General features: G+C 37.5%; 1 protein-coding gene across 1 annotated transcript in view; it reads left to right on the top strand.

Moving 5' to 3' along the window:
- Positions 1–19,957, top strand: part of RYR2 (ryanodine receptor 2 (cardiac)) — an 814,526-nt gene that overhangs the window by 623,959 nt on the left and 170,610 nt on the right. The window contains exons 74-76 of the mRNA XM_006895387.1: positions 3,113–3,247; positions 17,339–17,389; positions 18,678–18,790. Of these exons, the coding sequence (XP_006895449.1) occupies positions 3,113–3,247; positions 17,339–17,389; positions 18,678–18,790 (299 nt within the window). The remainder of the gene's footprint in view (positions 1–3,112; positions 3,248–17,338; positions 17,390–18,677; positions 18,791–19,957) is intronic.

Raw genomic sequence — 19,957 nt, 5'->3', positions numbered from 1 at the left:
TACCCTGCTCTGTTCTGACAACTGCCTCTTGGTCCAAATATAGGTTTCACATCAGCATGATTAAATGTTCTGGGATTCCCATTCTTCTTAGAGTCAGCCACAGTCAAACGCCTTTGCATAATCAATGAAACACAGATAGACATTCTTCTGGTATTCCCTGCTTTCAGCTAAGATCCATCTAACATCAGCTACTAAATGGTTTAAAATCAGGAAAGTTGTGTATCAAGGTTTTATCCTTTCTTCATACATATCCAATCTGTATGCTAAGCAAAGCATTTGAAAACCTGGATTCTATGAAAAAGAATGTGATACTGGTATCCGAGAAAGATTCCTCAACAACTTGCAGCTATGTGGATGACACACCTTCCTTCTTGAAAGAACAGGAGGACTTGAAACACTTGCTGCAGACGATCAATGAATACAGGTTTCAATATTAATTATGTTACAAAATCAACAAAAATTCTCACCACTGGACCAATAAATATCATGATAAATGGAGAAAAGATTGAAATTGTCAATAATTTCCTCCTACTTGGATAAACAGTATGTTCTTTCCATCTTTTTTTAATACTTCCTGGATCATTTAATATTCTGCCAAAAGCATCCTTGATTATAGCAACTCAAGGTTTGAATTTGTTCTTTAGTTCCTTGAGCTTAAGAAATGCTGAGCAAGTTCGGCCCTTTTGATTTTCTGACTCCAGCTCCTTACACATTTCATTGTAATATTTTACTTTGTTGTCCCGTGCTGCCTTTTGAAATCTTCTATTCAACTCTTTAGTATCTTGAATTCTTCCCTGTGCTTTGGCTTCTCTTCACTGTAGTGCAATTTTCAGAGTCTCTTCTGACATCTATTTTGGTCTTTTCTTCCTCTTCTGTCTTTGTAATGAACGTTTGGCACTCTTCTTGGAAGATATCCTCCCACAACTCATCTGGTCTTTCTCATTAGTGTTCAAGGCCTCAAACCTGCTCCTGAGATGGCTCTGAAATTCAGGTGGGATAGACTCAAAGTCAAATTTTGGCTCCTGTGGACTAGGTTTAATTTTCCTCAGTTTCAGCCTGAATTTGCTTATGAGTAGTTGGTGCTCTGTTCCACAGTCAGTTTCTGGCCTAGTTTTCACAGCTGATATTGAGCTTCTCCAGTGGTTCTTTCCACAGATGTAATCAATCTGATTCCTACACACACCATCAGGTGAAGTCTATGTATATAACCTGCGTTTATATCTCTTAATTTGCAATGAGTAATTCATTGATTGTGCAAAATTTAATCCTCTTCTCTCCAGCTCCATTTCTGTCCCTGAGTCCATGTTTTCCAACTACTGAATCTTCTTCTTTATTCCCAACTTTTGCATTTCAGTCACCCATTATTATCAATGCATCTTGATTGCATGTGTGATCTATCTCTGACTCTAAAAGTTGGTAAAAATCTTCTATCTCCTCTTCTTTGGCTCTGGTTGTTGGTGCATATATCTGAATGATAGTGGCCTTCCTGCATGCGTATGGATATTATCCTGTCACTCACAATATTATACTTCAAGATAGATCTAGCAGTGGCTTTCTTAACTATGAAAGCAACTCCATTTTTCCTCACCTTTTTGTCTCCAGAGTAATATATCATATGGTCATCCGACTCAAAATGCCCCATGCCAGTCCAGCTCATCTCCCCAATGCCTAGTATGTCAATATTTATGCATTCCATTTCTTCCTTAACAATATCTAATTTTCCTATGTTCATGGTTCTCACATTCCATGTCCCAATCATTAGTATCTGCTTACAACTGTTCCTCTTCCTTTGTATTTCCATACCTGAAAGCTCAGCCTTAGTTGTCCTTTCTGTTATCTACATGTGTTCTGTTGTACATAGGGTTTTCAGAGGCCTGCTATTTCAGAAGTTGATGGCCAATCCTTCTTCCTAGTCTGTTTTAATCTGAATGTTCAGATTTAGAGAAGTATCAGACAGACAAGCATTTTATAGAAAAGTGAAAGATATATTCCGTATTGAGGGTACCATGGACTGCTAGGAAAACAAACAGATTCTTCCTGGTAAGGGTCAAACTGGGCTGCTCCTTGGAGGCAAGGATTCTAAGGCTCTAACATATTTTGGACATGTTGCAAGAAGGGACAGGTCCTTGGAGAGAGACATCATGCTTGGTAGGGTAGAGGGACAGCGCAGAAGGGGAAGACCCCCTATGAGGTGGATTGATTCAGTGATTGGGGTAATCTGGATGGGTGTGTCAGAGACGGTGTGTTTGGCACAGGACAGAGCAGAGTTTAGGGATGTTGTACATAGGGTTGCTATGAGTCGCAAACGACTTGACAGCACATAACAACAACCACAACAACAACTTGGATATACAATCAATGTCCTTCATACCAGTATTTAGAAGATCAGGAGGTGCATTATATTGGCCAAGTCTGTAAGGGACCTTTCCAAATTACTGAGGATCAATGATGTCAGTTTAAAGGTATATCTGCTTCAGGATATGGTCTTTTTAGTTGCTTACTGTGCATCTGAGAGCTGGACAGTGAATAAAGAAGACCAAAGAAGAATTGATGTCTTTGAGTTATGATGTTGGAGAAGAATATTCAATAACCCTTGAACTTCGAAAAAAACAAACAGATATGTTTTGGGGAAAGTACAGCCAGAGTGTTCCTCGGAGGCAAGGATGGTGAGACTTTGTCTTATATACTTTGAACACCCCACTAGGACAGACTTGCAAAGGGACATTATACTTGTAAAAGTGGAGAGTCAGTGAAACAGAGGAAAACACTCAATGAGGTGGATTAACATGGTGACTGCACAATGGGCTCAAGTGTGTCAAAGATGATGAGGATGGGACAGGAAAAGACAGGGTTCAGATCTCTTATTCATAGGGTTGCTATGAGTCATAGTCAATGAAGAGGCACCTAACAAAACACACACACACACACACACACACACACACACACTATATATTATATATTATATACATGCATTATACATATGCATATATTTATATACACACACATACACACAATGTTTGTTCAGTTTAATGTTTGATTAACTCTAGCACTAGATCTCCCCCTCTGTAGCCTGTAACCTTGAATTTTAGAATTACTTTCCTTTCTTCTGCAGTTGGAGGATCCTGCAATTAGATGGCAGATGGCCCTTTATAAAGATTTACCAAACAGGACAGAAGATACTTCAGATCCTGAGAAAACAGTCGAAAGAGTGTTGGATATAGCAAATGTCCTTTTTCATCTTGAACAGGTTAGATTTTTTATTTGTTAATGGTATTTGTATTTACCACATGCTGTAATTGAAAAAAGTCTGTGCATTAATTACATGCTATGGCACATCGATGTTAAAGATATTCATGTAAATCAAGAGAGTACTTTAGGCAAGCTCTGGTGGCCTAGTGACAAGAAGCTGTACTGCAATCCCAGAGGTGAGCGGTACGAATCCTCCAGATGCTTTGTTGGAAAAGGAGGGACAAACTCCTCCTGTACGATCTGATTTGATGGTACACACACACACACACACACACACACACACACACACACACACACATTTAAAAAAGAGAGTAATAATCACAGTTGTAAGCATCAAATCATATAAAATATGTACTTTATGTATTTGTGGAGATTCAGAGCTTTATACTTGGCCTTTAAAATATATTCTCAAGCTATACAGATAAATAATGTTATGTCCTTGTTTCAAATATTAATGGTAATAATATTTTTCAGTAGTTTCCATGTTCAATTGAATCACCTTTCTTGGAAATAGGAACAAACATGGATATCTTCCAGTCCATTAGCCAGACAGTAGTCCTCCAAATTCCCTGGGATAGATTGATGAGCACATCCAAGGGTACATCTGTTAATCAAAACAAGTCAGTTGGTATCCTATCAATTCCTGGAGCTTTATTTTTTGCCAGTTCCTTTAATGCAGCTTCTGCTTTCTCCTTCATTACCAAATGTCTGAATTGGTACAGAGGATTTGGACTTACATCCTCCTAAATAAGGGACAGACAATAACGTGACAGACCAGTAGCAGTGTGTGGCACAAGCCATCACAGAAGTGACTTGTGAACTAAGCTATCATATCAAGAGGTGGTCTGAGAAGGGAGGATTTGAAGGAAGAGACAAGACACACATGTTTGGGTAGGGGGGTTAGTGAATTTATTAGTGAATTCTTTAAGGGAAGTGTCTTTTATTTGCTTAGTAAAATGCTTGTCTGTCAGATATTGTTCTAAAACTGAGCATCTGAATTAAGACAGACTAGGAAGAAAGATTGACAGTCCACTTCTGAAATATAACAAAGCATCAAAAACCCTATGTACAGCAGTACACACTTACAGTAGACTAACACATATGGCAACTGAGACTGAGCACTCAAATTTGGAAATACAAAAGAGGAGGAACAAATGTCAGAAGATGGTACGTGGAATGTGAGAAGCATAAATGTAGGAAGACTAGACATAGTTAAGAAAGAAATGGAATGTGTAAATTTTGACATATTAGATATTAGCAAAATGAGATGGATTGGCATGACACATTTTGAATCATACGATCATATGCTATACTATGCTGGAGATGAAAAGGTGAGAGAAAAACGGGATTGCTTTCATAGTTAAAAAGGCTGTTCCTAGATCCATCTTGGAATACATACAAAATTGTGAGTGGCAGGATAATATCCATAGGCATACAAGGAAGACCTGTTAATACCACTATCGTTGACATTTGTGTGACGACAACCAGAGCCAAAGAGGAGGAAATAGATTATTTCTACCAACTATTGCAGTCAGAAATCGATCAAACATGTAACCAAAATGCATTAATAATAATGGATGAATGGAATGTGAAATTTGGGCACCAGGAAGAAGGATCAGTAGTCAGAAAATATGGACTTGGTGACAGAACTGAGGCTGGGGATAGAATGATAGAATTCTGTAAAATCATTGATTTATTCACAACAAATACCTTTTATAAGAAACATAAACACACACACACAAAAAAAAAAGAAACATAAACACAGATTATACTCATGGATTTCACCTGATGGGATGCACAGGCATCAGATTAATTACATCTGTGGAAGGAATTGTTGGAGAAGTTCAGTATTAACAGTGAAAACTAGGCCGAGTGCTGATTGTGGAAAAGACCATTAATTGCTCATATGCAAGTTCAAATTAAAGCTAAAGGAGGTTAAATCATATCCACAGGAATAAAAATTTGATCTTGAGTCTATTACCCATGAATTTAAAAATCAACTCAGGAGTACATTTAAAACAGTAATGAACGAAGACCAGATGAGCTGTGAAAAGATACCAGTTTAAAGACTAATATGCACCTGACCCAAGACATGGTATTTTTAATTACTTTCTATATATCTGAAAGTTGGACAATGAATAAAGATGATTGGAGAAGAAAAGAGGGGGAAGGAATATAGTTCATGAAAAATGCAAAAAGTCATTACAAAGAAGGAAGAAGAAGGACAGACCAAAATGGATGTCAGAAGAGACTCTGAATATTACACTAGAGCATCAAGAAGCCAAAGCAAAGGGAAGAAATTAAGGAGCTAGATAGAAGGTTTCAAAGGTCAACGGGCGAAGACAAGACAAAATATTATAATGAAATGTGTGAGGAGCTGGAGTCAGAAAATCAAAAGGGCTGAAGTCACTCAGCATTTTTCAAGCTGAAGAAGCTGAAGAACAAATTCAAGCCACAAGTCGCAATGCTTAAGAATGCTAAAGGTAGAATATTCAATGATTCAGGAGGCATTAAAGGAAGATGGAATGATAAAGAGTCATTGTATGAAAAAAATTAGCTGACAGAAGAATTTTAATAAACAACATATGATCAAGAGGCAATGGTGATGAAGGAGAAAGTTTGGTCTGTTCTGAAGGAGTTGGCAAAAAATTAAGCCCTAAGAATTGATGGAATACCAATTGACATATTTCAACAAGCAGATGATGCCCTGGATATGCTCGCCAAGGCATGCCAAGAAATCTGGAGGACAACTATTTGACCAACTGACTGGAAGAGATCCATATTTACTCCCATTCCCCCCAAAAGTAACCTGATAGAGTATGGAAATTATCAAACAATATCACTAATATCACGCACTAGCAAAATCCTGCTGAAGATCATCTAGAATGACTTATACAGTACATTGACAGAGAACTACCAGAAATACAAGCTGGGTTTACAAGAGGTCAATTTCAGATGGATCTTGGAAGAAAGGAAAGAGTACCAGAGAAATAGACATTCCTCTGTTTCATTGACTGTGTGGATCACAATAAATTGTGGCTAACCTTGAGGAAAATGGGAATCCTAGAATATTTGATTGCTCTTATAGGAAACCTATACTTGACCAGGAAACAGTCCTCAGAACAAAGCAGGAAAGCACTGCATGATTCAAAATCAGGAAAGGAGTATGTCAGGGTTCATCCCTTCTCCATATAAAAACATAATAACAACAATCAGCTCATATTGTACTTCCTGAATTCTGTCAGTGTCAATCAGTTCTTTTTGGTACAGTGATTCTGGGTATTCCTTCCATCTTTTAGTGTTTTCTAGGACATTCACTATTTTAGCCTATAGTGAAAAGTCATGGAGAGACATTTCACAGAAGAAGATATTTGGATGGCAAACAGACACAGGAAGAAATGCTCAAACTCATTGACAATAAGAGAGATGTAGATCAAAACCACAATGAGATACCATCTCACTCTAGTAGCAGTGGCAAAGTTTAATAGAACAGCAAGTAATAAATGTTGGCGAGGATGTGGCGAGATATGAACTCTTATACATTGTTGGTGAGATTGTAAAATGATACAACTACTTTTTAAGGCAGTTTGGAGCTTTCTTAAAAAGCTGAACAAAAAATTCAATATGACCCAGCTTGGAATATACCCTAAGTGAATGAGAACTGAGGCACAAACAGAGACTTGTACACCAATGTTCATAGATCTGTTATTCACAATTGCAAGAGCATGGAAACAGCCCAAATACCCAACCACAATGGAATGGATTGAGAAATGGTGCATTCATGCAATGAAATACTGTGCAGCACACGGAGCAATAATTTTGTAAATTACTACCTAACTTGGGAGGGACTAGAGAGCATTATGCTAAGTGAACGAACTCAGTCCCATGAAGACAAATTCTGTATGTGACCATTATTGCAGAACATGTATGAAGACCCAAGGGAGTGAGGGAAGGAGCAGGGGTGAGGTTGGGTGGGGACAGGGTAGAGGAGTGAAAGGGTGATTAATCATAAGGTCGCACAATATGATAGGTGGAGTGAGAGGTGGGTAAAGGAAATGGTAAGTAAAGATCTGGTGTGAAAAAACAACATCTTTGAACTTTGTGAATAAGCCAGTATAAAATAAAAATTTATTTTTTTAAAAGAGAAAAAATATATTTTCCAAAAACGTTTGGAAAAATATGTCAACAGAGAACTGCCAGATGTGCAGGCTGGATTTAGAAGAGTCATGGTACTAGGGAAATTACAGCTAATGTTAGATGGATCTTGGCAGAAAGCAAAGAATACCAGAAGAATGTCTATCTGTGCTTCATTGACTATGCAAAGGCTTTTGACTGTGTGGATCAAAACAAGCTGTGGCTGACTCTGAGAAGAATGGGAATCCCAGAACATTTGATTGTGCTAATGCGAAACCTATGCTTGGACCAAGAGGCAGTTGTCAGAACAGAGCAAGGAGACACTACATGGTTCAAAATCAAGAAGGGGGTTCGTCGGGCATGTGTTCTGCTTCCATACCTTTTCAATCTGTATGCAGAACAGATCATCTGAGATACTGGGCTATACGAAGAGGAATGTGGCATCAGGATTGGAGGAAAAGTCATCAACAACCTGCGTTATGCAGATGACACAACCCTGCTTGCTGACTGAGGAGGACCTGAAGCACTTGCTGCAGAAGATCAAGGACTGCAGCCTCCTATATGGACTGAATCTCAACATCAAGAAAACAAATATTCTCACCACTGGGCCAAGTGGCAGCATCAGTCTGAATGGTGAAGAGATTGAGATAGTTAACAGTTTTAGTTTACTTGGCTCCAGAATCAACACCCTTGGTAACAGCAGCCAGGAAATCAAGAGACAAATTGCATTGGGAAAGTCAGCTGTGGGGGACCTCTCAAGAGTACTGAAGAGCAACGACATCAGACTGGAGAGTAAGATGTGCCTGATCCAACCTATAGTCTTTGCAATTACGTGCTATACACCCGAGAGTTGAACAGTGAATAGGGTTGATAAAAAGAGAACTGGTGCCTTTGAGCTGTGGTTCTGGAGAAGAGTTTGGAATATACCATAGACTTCTAGGAGAACAAACAGGTTTGTCCTGAAGAGGGTGAAGCCAGAAGGCTCTTTGGAGTCAAGGATTCGGAAGATTCGTCTGACATATTTTGGGTATGTTGAGATGGCTAGGTTGGCACAGGATAGAAGAGCATTTAGATCTCTTGTACATAGGGTCGCTATTAGTCGCAAACGACTCGATGGCACATTAACAACAACATAGCATTTTCAATATTGCAACTCAAGGCTTCAATCTGTTTTTCAGTTCTTTCAACTTGAGAAATGCAGAGTGAGTTGTTTCCTTTTTATCCTCCAATTCCAGCTCTCTGCACTTTCCTGACCTACCCTTTGAAATCCTCTGTTCGGCTCTTTTACTTCTGCATGTTTTCCTTTTGTTTTGTTTTCTCGGTGTTCCAGTGTGATTTCTGGAGTGCCTGCTGACATCCATTTAGATTTTTTTTTTCTTTCTCCTCTGTTTTTGCAATGACTCTTTGCTTTTTTCACGGATGATAGCCTTGATATCCCACAACTCATCAACTTTATGTTTAGTGCCTCAACCTATTCCCAAAATGACCTTGAAATTCAGATGGAATTGATTCAAGATCCTATCTTGGTATCTATGAACTTATTTTCATTTTATCCAGCCTCAATTTTAACTTGCATATGAGTAATTAATGATCTGACCCATAGTCAGATCCACTGACCTAGAAAAGTACATAGATAGGGAACTGCCAAAATTTCAAGCAGAATTTAGATGAGGCCGTGGCGCCAGGAATATCATTGCTGATGTCAGATGAGTCCTGGCTGAAAGTAAAGAATACGAGAAGAATGTCTATTTGTGCTTTATTGACAATGCAAAGGCATTTGTGTGGATTCTAACAAGTTGTGGCTGACATTGAAAAGAATGGGAATCCCAGAGCACTTAATTGTGTTCATGTGGAACCAATACCTGGAACAGGAGGTTGTTGTATGAACTGAGCGGGGGAACACTGCATGGTTTAAATTGAGAACAGAGTGTGTCAGGGTTGAATTCTCTTTTCATTCATATTTAATTTGTATGCTGAGCAAATTACTCAAGAGGCTGGGCTCTATGAACAGGAGTATGGCATCAGGATTGGAGGGGGACTCATCAATAACCTATGTTATGTGGATGATACCATCTTTTTTCTTGCTGAAAGTGAGAAGGATTTGAAGCACTTGCTGAAGATCAAAGAATTCAGCCTTCGGTATAGATTGCATCTCAATGTCAAGAAAACAAAGATTATTTCTACTGGACCAAAGGCAACATCATGATGGATGCAGAAAAGATTGAAATTGTCAACAGCTTGAACTTGTTTGGATCCACAAGTAACACCCTTGATACCAGCAGTAAGGAAATAAGGAGATGCATTGCACTGGGAAAATCTATAGTTAGGGATCTCTCCATATTATTTAGGAATAATGATGTCAATTTGAGGACTAAGATGTGTCTAATTCAGACCATAGTCTTTCCAGTCACTTGCCATTCATCTGCTAACTGGACAGTAAAAAAAAGGATAACAGAAGAATTGATGCCTTTGATCTGTGGTGTTGAAGAAGAGCACTGAACATTCCATGGAATGCCAGAAAAGCACTTAGATATGTCTTGTAAAGGGTGCAGCTGAAGTGCTCTTTGAAGGCAAAACTGATGAGGCTTCTACTCCTATACTGTGGCACGTTGTTATGAGGGGCTATTCCTTGAAGAGGGACATGAAGCTGGAAAAGGTGGAGACTCAGCAAAAAAGAGGAAGACCCTTGACCAGGTCGATTGACACAGTGACTGCTGCAGTGGGCTTTTGTGTGTCAGGAAGTGTGAGGATGACACAGGCCAGAACATGTTTCAAATCTTTTGTTTATAAGGTTGCTATGAATCATACTTGACTTGACAAAACCTAACAACAACAACAACAACAACAACAACAACAACAACAACAACAACTTAATTCAGAATTATTTTGGTAGAATCAGGAGTTATAGCACATTTAAAGTATTATGCCTATATCTTTTGTATAATACTACTTTATTGTTTTTTAATAAAAGTTTGCACCACAAATGAGGTTTCTCTTTGACAGTTTTCACACAAATTTATCAGAAATAGTTACCGTTTTCAAACTTTGTTTTATTTAATTGTACTAAGTTTGTTCCATTTCCAGCACTCTAGTTTCCCTGCTCTTTTTATTCTCATTTGCTTTTAGCTTAATTGTTGACCCTTTGCTGACACAGGGATTTTTTTAAATTTTAGAGGTTATAAATTTCAAGGAGGTTGCCTGTCATTCTCCCATGGAGCAACAGGTTTCTTTGAACCTGCTTCTGAACTGACAGTACAACTCCTGATCAGTGTGTAACCAAGCCACAATATATTAGGTATATATTGATTTAATGTTTGAAGTACTTTTAAGACTATGAGAATTCTGATTTAATGGCAATGAGGTTGACTTTTACAGTAATAAACATTTGGTTTTAAATCCTATTTTGCAGCATGTAGCTCAGTAAGTAACTTAAGGATATTATTTGCTAAGGAGTGTTTGTTGTTATTGTTGTTGTTGTTATATTAAATACTTTGCTACTAACTCAGAGGTTAATGGTTCAAATTTATTCAGAGGCAGTGCACAAGAAAGTTGTGGCACTCTTCTTCCTAAAAATCATACCCTTGAAACCCAGTGGTGTGATTCTTTTCTGATACATGAAGGCTTGCTGTGAATCAAAATAAAGTCAACAGCAATTTTGTTCTTATGCCTTCTAATATAATCTTTGTTATTTCTCTTTTGCTTATGGAAAAGCTCCCAAAATGCTAATAGCTTCTTGATTAATATATATTAGGGCACATGATGAGATAAAAGAAATCTAATTAAAAAATCATTTATATTTTATAGTACCTTCAAACTTGATAGGCTTCCCTTATCAGTTTGTAATGTTCTCATCAAATATTAACTGAATTAAGAATTGTCATTCTTCAATCCTACTAAAAGCAATCTACATGTTAAATGCAATCCCAATCCAGATACCAAATTCATTTTTCAAGGAGATTGAAAGGGAAATTATCAGATTTATTTGGAGAAACAAGAGACCCCAAATAAGCAAAACACTTCTGAGAAACAAAAATGAGGTTGGAGGCATAGCACTCCCTGATCTTAAAACCTACTACACAGCAGTGGTAACCAAAACAGCATGGTACTGGTGCAGTGGACAGGCACATCGACCAATGGAACAGAATTGAGAACCCAGAAATAGACCCAGATATCTATGGTCAACTGATAGTCGAAAAGGAAATAAAACCTATCAAATGGGGAAATGATAACCTTTTCAATAAATGGTGTTGGCAAAACTGGACTGCCACCTGCAGAAAGCTGAAACAGGATCCATATCTCACACCGTATACAAACATCAATTCAAGGTGGAGCAGAGACCTGGGAGTAAAGTCCCAAACCATAACGTTCATCAGAGACAATCTGGGATCAAGCCTAGAAGTGCTAGTCCAAGATATAAAGAGACTGCCAAATACAACCAAAAATACACAATCTAAAGAGGATGAAATTGATTTTTTAAAAAAAATTAATTATAATATTTTATTAATTTTAATGAAAGTTTACAGAGACTTTGGATTTCCATTCATTCATTGTACTTTTCTCCCTGCCCAACCTTCCCCCCACCCAGTTTGCTCTTATCTTTGAAAAGTAAAATAAAAAATTCTTTCATTGTTATACAGTCCCTCCTTCCAATTCCACTCCATTATGCAGCCTTAATTTTGAAAAGCAAAAGAAAAATTCTTTTATTGTTTTTCAATCCCTCCCCCAAAGTCCACTCCACTAGGCAGCCTTTGTTCTGGATTCCTGTCATGACAATAATATCTAACCATATATCCCTTTTAAGCAGTTTTCTCCCTCATCTGTTTCAATGCAGTATACATTATTTATTCTGTCTCTTTCAGTCTCCCACCAACCCCAATGTTAGTCCAATTTTATAACAGTGACACTTTGCAATATTTGTCCTTTCATGAATGAAGTATTTCATTCAGCATAATTGTCCTCCAGGGCCACCCAAATTTTGTATAATATTTCATGTGTTCTTTGTTTTCATTGCAAGGTATTATTCCACTGTGTGAATATACCACAGCTTCTCTATCCATTTGTTGATGGGCACTTAGGTTGTTTCCAACTCTTTGCTATTGTGAACAAAGCTGCAATAAACATGGGTGTGCATATATTTGCTTGGGTGGTGGTTATGATATCTTTGGGGTATATTCCAAGTAGTGTAATTGCTGGGTCAAATGACATTTCTATTTGCAACTTTTTGAGAAAGCACCATAGCCTTCCGTAGTGGTTGCACCATTTTACACTCCCACCAACAGTGAATAAGTGTTCCAGTTTCTCCACAACCTCACCAGTATTTGTTGCTTGCTGTTATGTTAAATTTTGCAATTCTTACTGGGGAGAGATGAAATCTCATAGCTGTTTTGATTTGCATCTCTCTTAGCACTAGGGATTTTGAACATTTCTTCATGTGTTTGCCATCTGAATGTCTTCTTTGGTGCAGTGTCTGTTCCTGTGCCCATTTTTCGATTGGCTTGTTTACCTTTATTTTCTTGTGGTGGCACAAGACCTTCTAAAAATTAAATCTCTATGTACATCAAAAACTTTTTCCAACAGAGGGAAAAGAAAACCTACAGACTGGCAACAAACATTTGGTAATACCATCTCAGACAAGAATCTTATAACAAAAGTTTACAGAATACTGCTTCGCCTCCACAAGAAAAAGACTGGTAACCCAATTACAAAATGGACAAAAGACATGGAAAGACTTTTCACAGAGGAAGATACTCAAATGGTAAACAGACACATGAAGAAATGCTCCAAATCACTAGCAATAAGAGAGATACAAATCAAAACCACAATGAGGTACCATTTCACTCCAGTAACAGTGGCAAAGTTTAACAGGGCAGCAAGTAATAGATACTGGAGAGGATGTGGTGAGAAAGGAACTCTTATATGTTGTTGGTGGGATTGTAAAATGTTGCAACCATTCTGGAAGGCAGTTTGGCACTTCCTCAAAAAGCTGAACATAGAAATTCCGTATGACCCAGCTATTCTACTACTTGGAATATACCCTGAGAATATGAGAACTGAGGCACAAACTGAGATTTGTACACCAATGTTCATAGCAGCATTATTCGCCATTGCAACAACATGGAAACAGCTCAAATGTCCAACCACAAACAAATGGATTGAGAAATTATGTACATTCACACAATGGAATACTATGCAGCACACAGGAGAAATAACTTTGTAAATTATTATCTAACTTGGGGAGGGACTGGAGAGCATTATGCTGAGTGAACTAACTCAGTCCCACAAGGATAAATATTGTATAAAACCATTATTGTAGAATGAGTATAAGTATCTGGGAGGGTTGGGAAAGACTAGAAACAGAGGGCTGAGGATGTGCATGGGGAAGCAGGGATTAGTCATTGGTTTTACAATTTGATGGGGAAGTGTGAGGAAAATTGAAAGAATTTGTTCAAATTTGTATTTCAGTTTTGTAAATAAACTAGTAGAAAAAAGAAAGACTTGTCATTCTTCATGAAACAATAGCACTTGAGGTAAAAACATCTTAAATGATTTCTTTAATGCTGTGGAGTTGTATTTCTAGAATTGTCTGTGTATTCAGATTTGTGATTGTTGCTGTTGTATATTGTCAACTCAGAACTGACCCATAGCTTACCCTCTCACAGGTTTTCAGAGACAGTAAATTGCACTTGAGGAAATGGTCCAACCTTCTCCCGTGGAGCATCTGGTGGATGCAAACCACTTGAGTTTGGAATTGTAGTAGAGTTTCTTACCACTAGGCCACAAGTGTTAATTAAAAGTGATGCACCAGTTATGGCAACAGTACTCTACCTGAAGGTTTTAATTCTCTAATTTTTATGCACATATCTAGATTTATCTTGAATGGCTCTTAGGTACATTTTAATGTTCTTAAACTAAACCTATAGAAATTTTATTAAATATATATATTCACCAAATATATTCCATCATGGTGATGATTTAATTTTTGTAAAGTTATGAGACTCCCTTTACTAACTGTTAAGTCTTTGAATATTGAATCCTCACCCTTTGGCCCCTCTGTCTCAGAGGAAGTGCAACTGGGATGCTCCTTTGAGGCAGGGATGGTGAAACTTCTTCTCACAATGCTTTGGACATGTCAGGAGAGGTCAGATTTTGGAAAATGACATCATGCTAGGAAAGGTGTCAAGTCAGAAAAAGAGAGGAGGACCCTCAACAAGATGAATGAACATAGTGACTGAGGATCTAAATTTAATCTAGGAGACTTATTTACATAATATCTATGTAAATCATGGTCCCTCCTTGCAAAATACCCAAAGTATGTCAGATGAAGCTTCAGAATGCTTGCCTCCAAGGAGCAGCCTGGTTTCACCCCCTCTAGGACAAACTTGCTTATTTTCCTAGCAGTCTATGGTATATTCAGTACTCTTCTCCAGCACCAGAGCTCAAAGGCATCAATTCTCCTTCTGTCATTCCTAGTCACTGTCCAGCTTTCTGATGCATAGCAAGTAATTGCAAAGACTATTGCTTGGATTAGGTGTACCTCAGTCTTTGGACTGACATTGTTGCTCTTCAGTACTTTGGGGAGGTCTCTGACCACAGGCTTTTCCAGTGCAATTCGTCTTTTGATTACCTGGTTGCTGGTACCAAGAGTGTTGATAATGGAGGCAAGCAAACTGAAACTGAAATGGGTTGATTCAGTGACTGGGGCAGTGGGTGTAGGTGTGTCAGAGACAATATGTTTGGCACAGGATAGAGCTGGGTTCAGGAACTGTAGTGCATAGGGTCACTATGAGTCATAAGCCACTCGACAGCACATAACAACAACAATAACGTGTGAGTCATGGAAGTTAAATAGAAGCTGGGTTATAGGAAGAGTCTTTATGAGGTATACCTAGTTAAAGTGAGTAGCTGCTAACTGGAGAGCTGGGCCTTTGTGTGCACACAGAGGTTCCTCAAAAAAAGGGCTGATGATCTTCTAGAGGGAGTAGATGACAGCTTCTACAGAGCAGAGCTTCACTCTGACATACATGGTGTTGCAATGCCTCAGCGTCAACTTGAGACAACTCTTGGTTCAGTTTTACGTTTTGGGGTTACTTTTTTATTTTTTTTTTAAAGAGAGTGTCTGAATATCTCATTTTAGTGAAGCTTGATTACTCAAGTATTAAAATATGGTGAGTTTGATTTAAATAGGAAGATTTTCAAGTGAAAAAAAATGATTAGTTATGAAAATTATGCTGGAAAATAGAGAAAAATATTAATACACAATTCACTTCTTTACTATTCGTATTCATTTGTAACTGAGTCATAGAGTAGTTTTCAAAGAAAGTTTTAACTTAGTAAAATGTGGGTCCTGGTGGGCTAGAGGGTAGGGAGTTGCAGTGCCAGCCCAAAGGTACACAGTTTGAATCCACCATCAACTCCACTGGAGAAAGTGGGTAGTCTCCTGTTATGAGATGTACAATCTCTGAAATCCCACTGAAGGGCCAACTACAGGCTGGTTCCAACTTGATGCCAGTAAGTAATTAATGATAAGTTCAGTGCCCAAACTGTAGGTACAAAACAAAAATACTTACTAATTTTATTTATCTCAATTATAAACTACCTTCAGAAATGTATTTTATACTATGCATCTGTTAATTTATTGGGGAGAGGGGAAACTAAAACTCCAACCTATATAACAGATGTATTTTATACTATGCATATTGCGGAGTGGGGAAGCTAAAACTCCAGCCTATATAACAGATCCACACATGGACATATTCAGACAATTCCAAGAAAAGTTTTTGGTGCAAGTATCTGATTAACCTTTGAATCACAGATTTAGTATCTAGATAGTTTTTTTTTTAGTTAAGTACTATTTATCATCGAATAATAAAATTCTCTGACAAGTGATAAACTTCATGATGGCAGAGACTTTTCTAAACTCTTATTATTGCATCAATGCCTCAGCAATCAATATGTATCATGACTATCCTCCATTTTAATCACAGTGCTTTATGTTCATTAAAAAGCTACCATTTACAGTATGGATTGTCAGAATGAAAATGAAAGTTGAAATGCCTTGAGCTTAATTGAACAACACTATCCTTGAACTATTTTCACCTGCAGTGTCATTTTCCCCTGCTGTGTGTTTTTTTCTGAACACATGCATGAGGAAGAAAAGTGGGGTGGACAGTCAATCCTCTGAGAGGTGGAGATGAGTGTCCCAGGAATGATTTGTTTGTGTTTTTTTTGCTTAGCTGATAACCTGCAAGCTGGTAATTTGAACCCACCATGGTTCCTCTGGAGAATGGTCTTGATCGTGTGTTCTGTAAAGGGACTTGATCGTGTGTTTTGTAAAGGGCCATGTGTTTTGTCACATAGATTCACTTTGAGATGAAATTTATTTGGTCACACACAGTGACAATAGAGACCAAATAAACCAATTGGTAACAATTAGTAACTTTAAGCTACTGTCATCCAAAAACTCATAATATTTCCTTCATATTTTGACTCCAGTCCACTATCATTAGCTCAATTCCAACTCAATTACAGTGAACCTCCACAGGTTTTCCATGGAAGCTATCACCCTTTACGAAGACCAAGAAGCTGCTGGTGGATTTGAACCAGCAATGGCTCAATTTTCAGTTAATATCAGAAAACATAATACAAAGGCAGGCAGGAACACCAGAGCTTTGCTGTTGTGTTGTTTTAATATCACAAAAGATTATAAATTTATTTTTGTGGGTTTTTAAATTTTATAGTATTATAGATTATGGTTTTGTGAACGTATACAGGGGCTATTAGTTTTCCACTTAATAATGTATGCATATATGTTATTTTCTTTTCATGACATTAATTACAGTCTCTACAGTAAAACAGAATTTTCCCACTTCCACCGTGTGTTTGCCATTTCCTATCCTTTATTTGCCTTGTATGTGTATGATGTTTCATTTAATATAACTATTTTTCTTTCTTCTAGAGATCAACATGTATGGGCCAGAGATATTATCATCTGGGAAGTACATTGTTTGTCTAGAAATTACTAATTAATTTTAAAATCATGTTAGAATTTTCTTCTCTCCTAATATTAATCTATTTTTTCCTCTTGTACTTCTGAACACCATTAGGTAATAAATAGAACTTGTTTGCAATTTCTGAAGTCTCATTTAGTCTAACAAAATAATATAAATATTTTAACATTTCTGCAAAATTAAATTTTTCTAGCACTCCTAACAAATGTTTATGAAGCTTTGTCATCTTCCATTCATTCTGCTTATGAAGGAATAGTAAGGTTATCATTAGAACATTTTCTGTTCTCTATTCATATTTGGTACTATAACTCAAATGATAAAATTTATTTACATAGTTAAAATGTATGAGTATACACAAATGTAATATTTTTTTAATACAGGCAGAGCTATAATCTAGAAGATAAAGAACTTACATATCATTGTTTCATTTTCATTGATTTTAAAGATGACATAGCTTCTAATGCACCCACTACTGTTATTGAACGCAAGGGATTCTTTCCATAGTCAATTGCCAATAAGACAAGTGAATTGCAATATTTATAAGCATCTTATTACAGATCTGGGAGGACAGTGAGGTTCCTTTCAAAAAACTGCCTCCTTATCTGGGAGTGGTTTTTTTGTTAGTTAAAGTTACAGAATTTCTACTTTGGAAAAGAACAGTTCATATACAGTTACTAATAAACAGGGAGCTTTATAAAATAGTTAACATATGACTGAGAAAAAAGAGGTTTGAAAAGGTAAATGCTAATCCAGGAAAGGTGTATTTCCCTTCCTGGTAAACAGGCAGTTTAAGATACAATTTATATATGCCTGGGGGAAAAAATGGTTTCAAAAAGTAAATGCTAATCTAGGAAAGATGCATTTCCTCTCCTAGTAAACAGACAGCTTAAACTACTTTACATAACTAAAGAAATGGAAAAAAGAATTATAAGGCAAAGTAGCTAGCTGTGCAGGCTGGAGAAAACTGACATCAGTTTTAAAACTGTATAACTATAGTTTTATAACTGACAATATATTTAGAGAATTCTCAACTTACTAATGCCACCCCATCACTACTTGGAAAATAGAGTTTCTTTAGTAAAGAAATGATACAGCATTTGAGACTACCACATATTTAGCCTTCATCTATCCTAATGGTGTGAATTTTTCCATGAGAACTCCTAGGGTGCTTTGGAGTTGGAATTCCAAATGCAGAAGAGCTTTAGTGGAAGAGTATATTTGAAGCTGGTTTGGTGTGTGATTATGTATTTATATGTCTGCTTGTTTGTGCATGTCCTTCTTCCTCAGGTGGAGCATCCACAGCGATCTAAAAAGGCCGTATGGCACAAACTACTCTCAAAGCAGAGGAAAAGGGCAGTGGTGGCCTGCTTCCGAATGGCGCCCCTGTACAATCTGCCACGGTAAGAAGGCCTCTTCACGTTTACAGTGCTGTTGTTGTTAGGTGTTGTTTGGCAGACACCTATGCACAGTAACGCTGGAGAGCAGGGTAAGACTGTTTTCACAATCATTGCTATGCTGGTGGCCATTAATGTAGTTAATTACTGTGTAATTACAGACCATCATGTAAGGTCTTCCAGGTTCCAGCATTCACAGGGTCACTGTGAGTCATAGCGGACCTGATGGCATGTAACAACATCTCCTTTACTAGTCTTTTACATTTCCCAGTATGATGTCTGTTTTCCAGGATTGGCACCTCCTGACAAATGCCAGTAATACATGAGATGAAGTCTCAACATCCTTGTCTCTAAGGAGCACTCAGGTTGCACTCTTCCAACAGAGATGTATGTGTTATTTTGGCAGTCCATGGAATATTCAATATTCTTTACCAATATACAATTCAAAGGAATCTGTTCTTTGGTCTTCCTTATTCATTGTCCAACTTTCAGAGGCATATGAGGCAGTAAAAAATGCCATGACATACTAGTTTTTAAATTGCCATCTTTGCTCTGTGGCACTTTGTAAAGGTCCTTAATAGCAGAATTATCCAGTTGAAAATGTTGTTGGATTTCTGGCATTTTCTCAACAATGAAGTCGTAGGTGCTACCTTGAAGAGCTGTTTGGATTATTTAATTGGTCCATGTGCACAGATGGGTTAGAACTGTGCTTCATGCAATCATTTCTAGATCTTCGTATTTTCTGGGTGAGGAGGGGGCAATTATGTCCTTCAGGTGAAAATGTTGTATTCAATTGACTTAGAAGGATAATGCAGATAAATTTGACACATCTTATCGAAGTCTAGGAGGCTTTAAAAAGTCTAAGAGTCCACCACAACAAGATAAAGGTAAATAATCCAGTTGAAAATGGGCAGAGGATATTAACAGACACTTCACCAAAGAAGACATTCAGATGGGCAACAAGCACATAAAGAAATGTTCAAAATCCCTAGCTCTAAAAGAGATGCAAATAAAAACAACTATGAGATATCTCATCTCACCCCAGTCAGAACAGCAAAATTTAACAGAACAGCAATCAACAAATGCTGGCGAGGTTGTGGAGAAACTGGAACCCTTATTCACTGTTGGTGGGAGTGTAAAACAGTGCAACCACTGTGGAAGGTGGTATGGCAC

The sequence above is a fragment of the Elephantulus edwardii genome, unplaced genomic scaffold (genome assembly GCF_000299155.1).
Source record: "Elephantulus edwardii isolate Elephantulus edwardi_28Jun2011 unplaced genomic scaffold, EleEdw1.0 scaffold00166, whole genome shotgun sequence".
Taxonomy (NCBI): Eukaryota; Metazoa; Chordata; class Mammalia; order Macroscelidea; family Macroscelididae; genus Elephantulus; species Elephantulus edwardii.
This window is presented reverse-complemented; position numbering and strand designations above follow the sequence as displayed.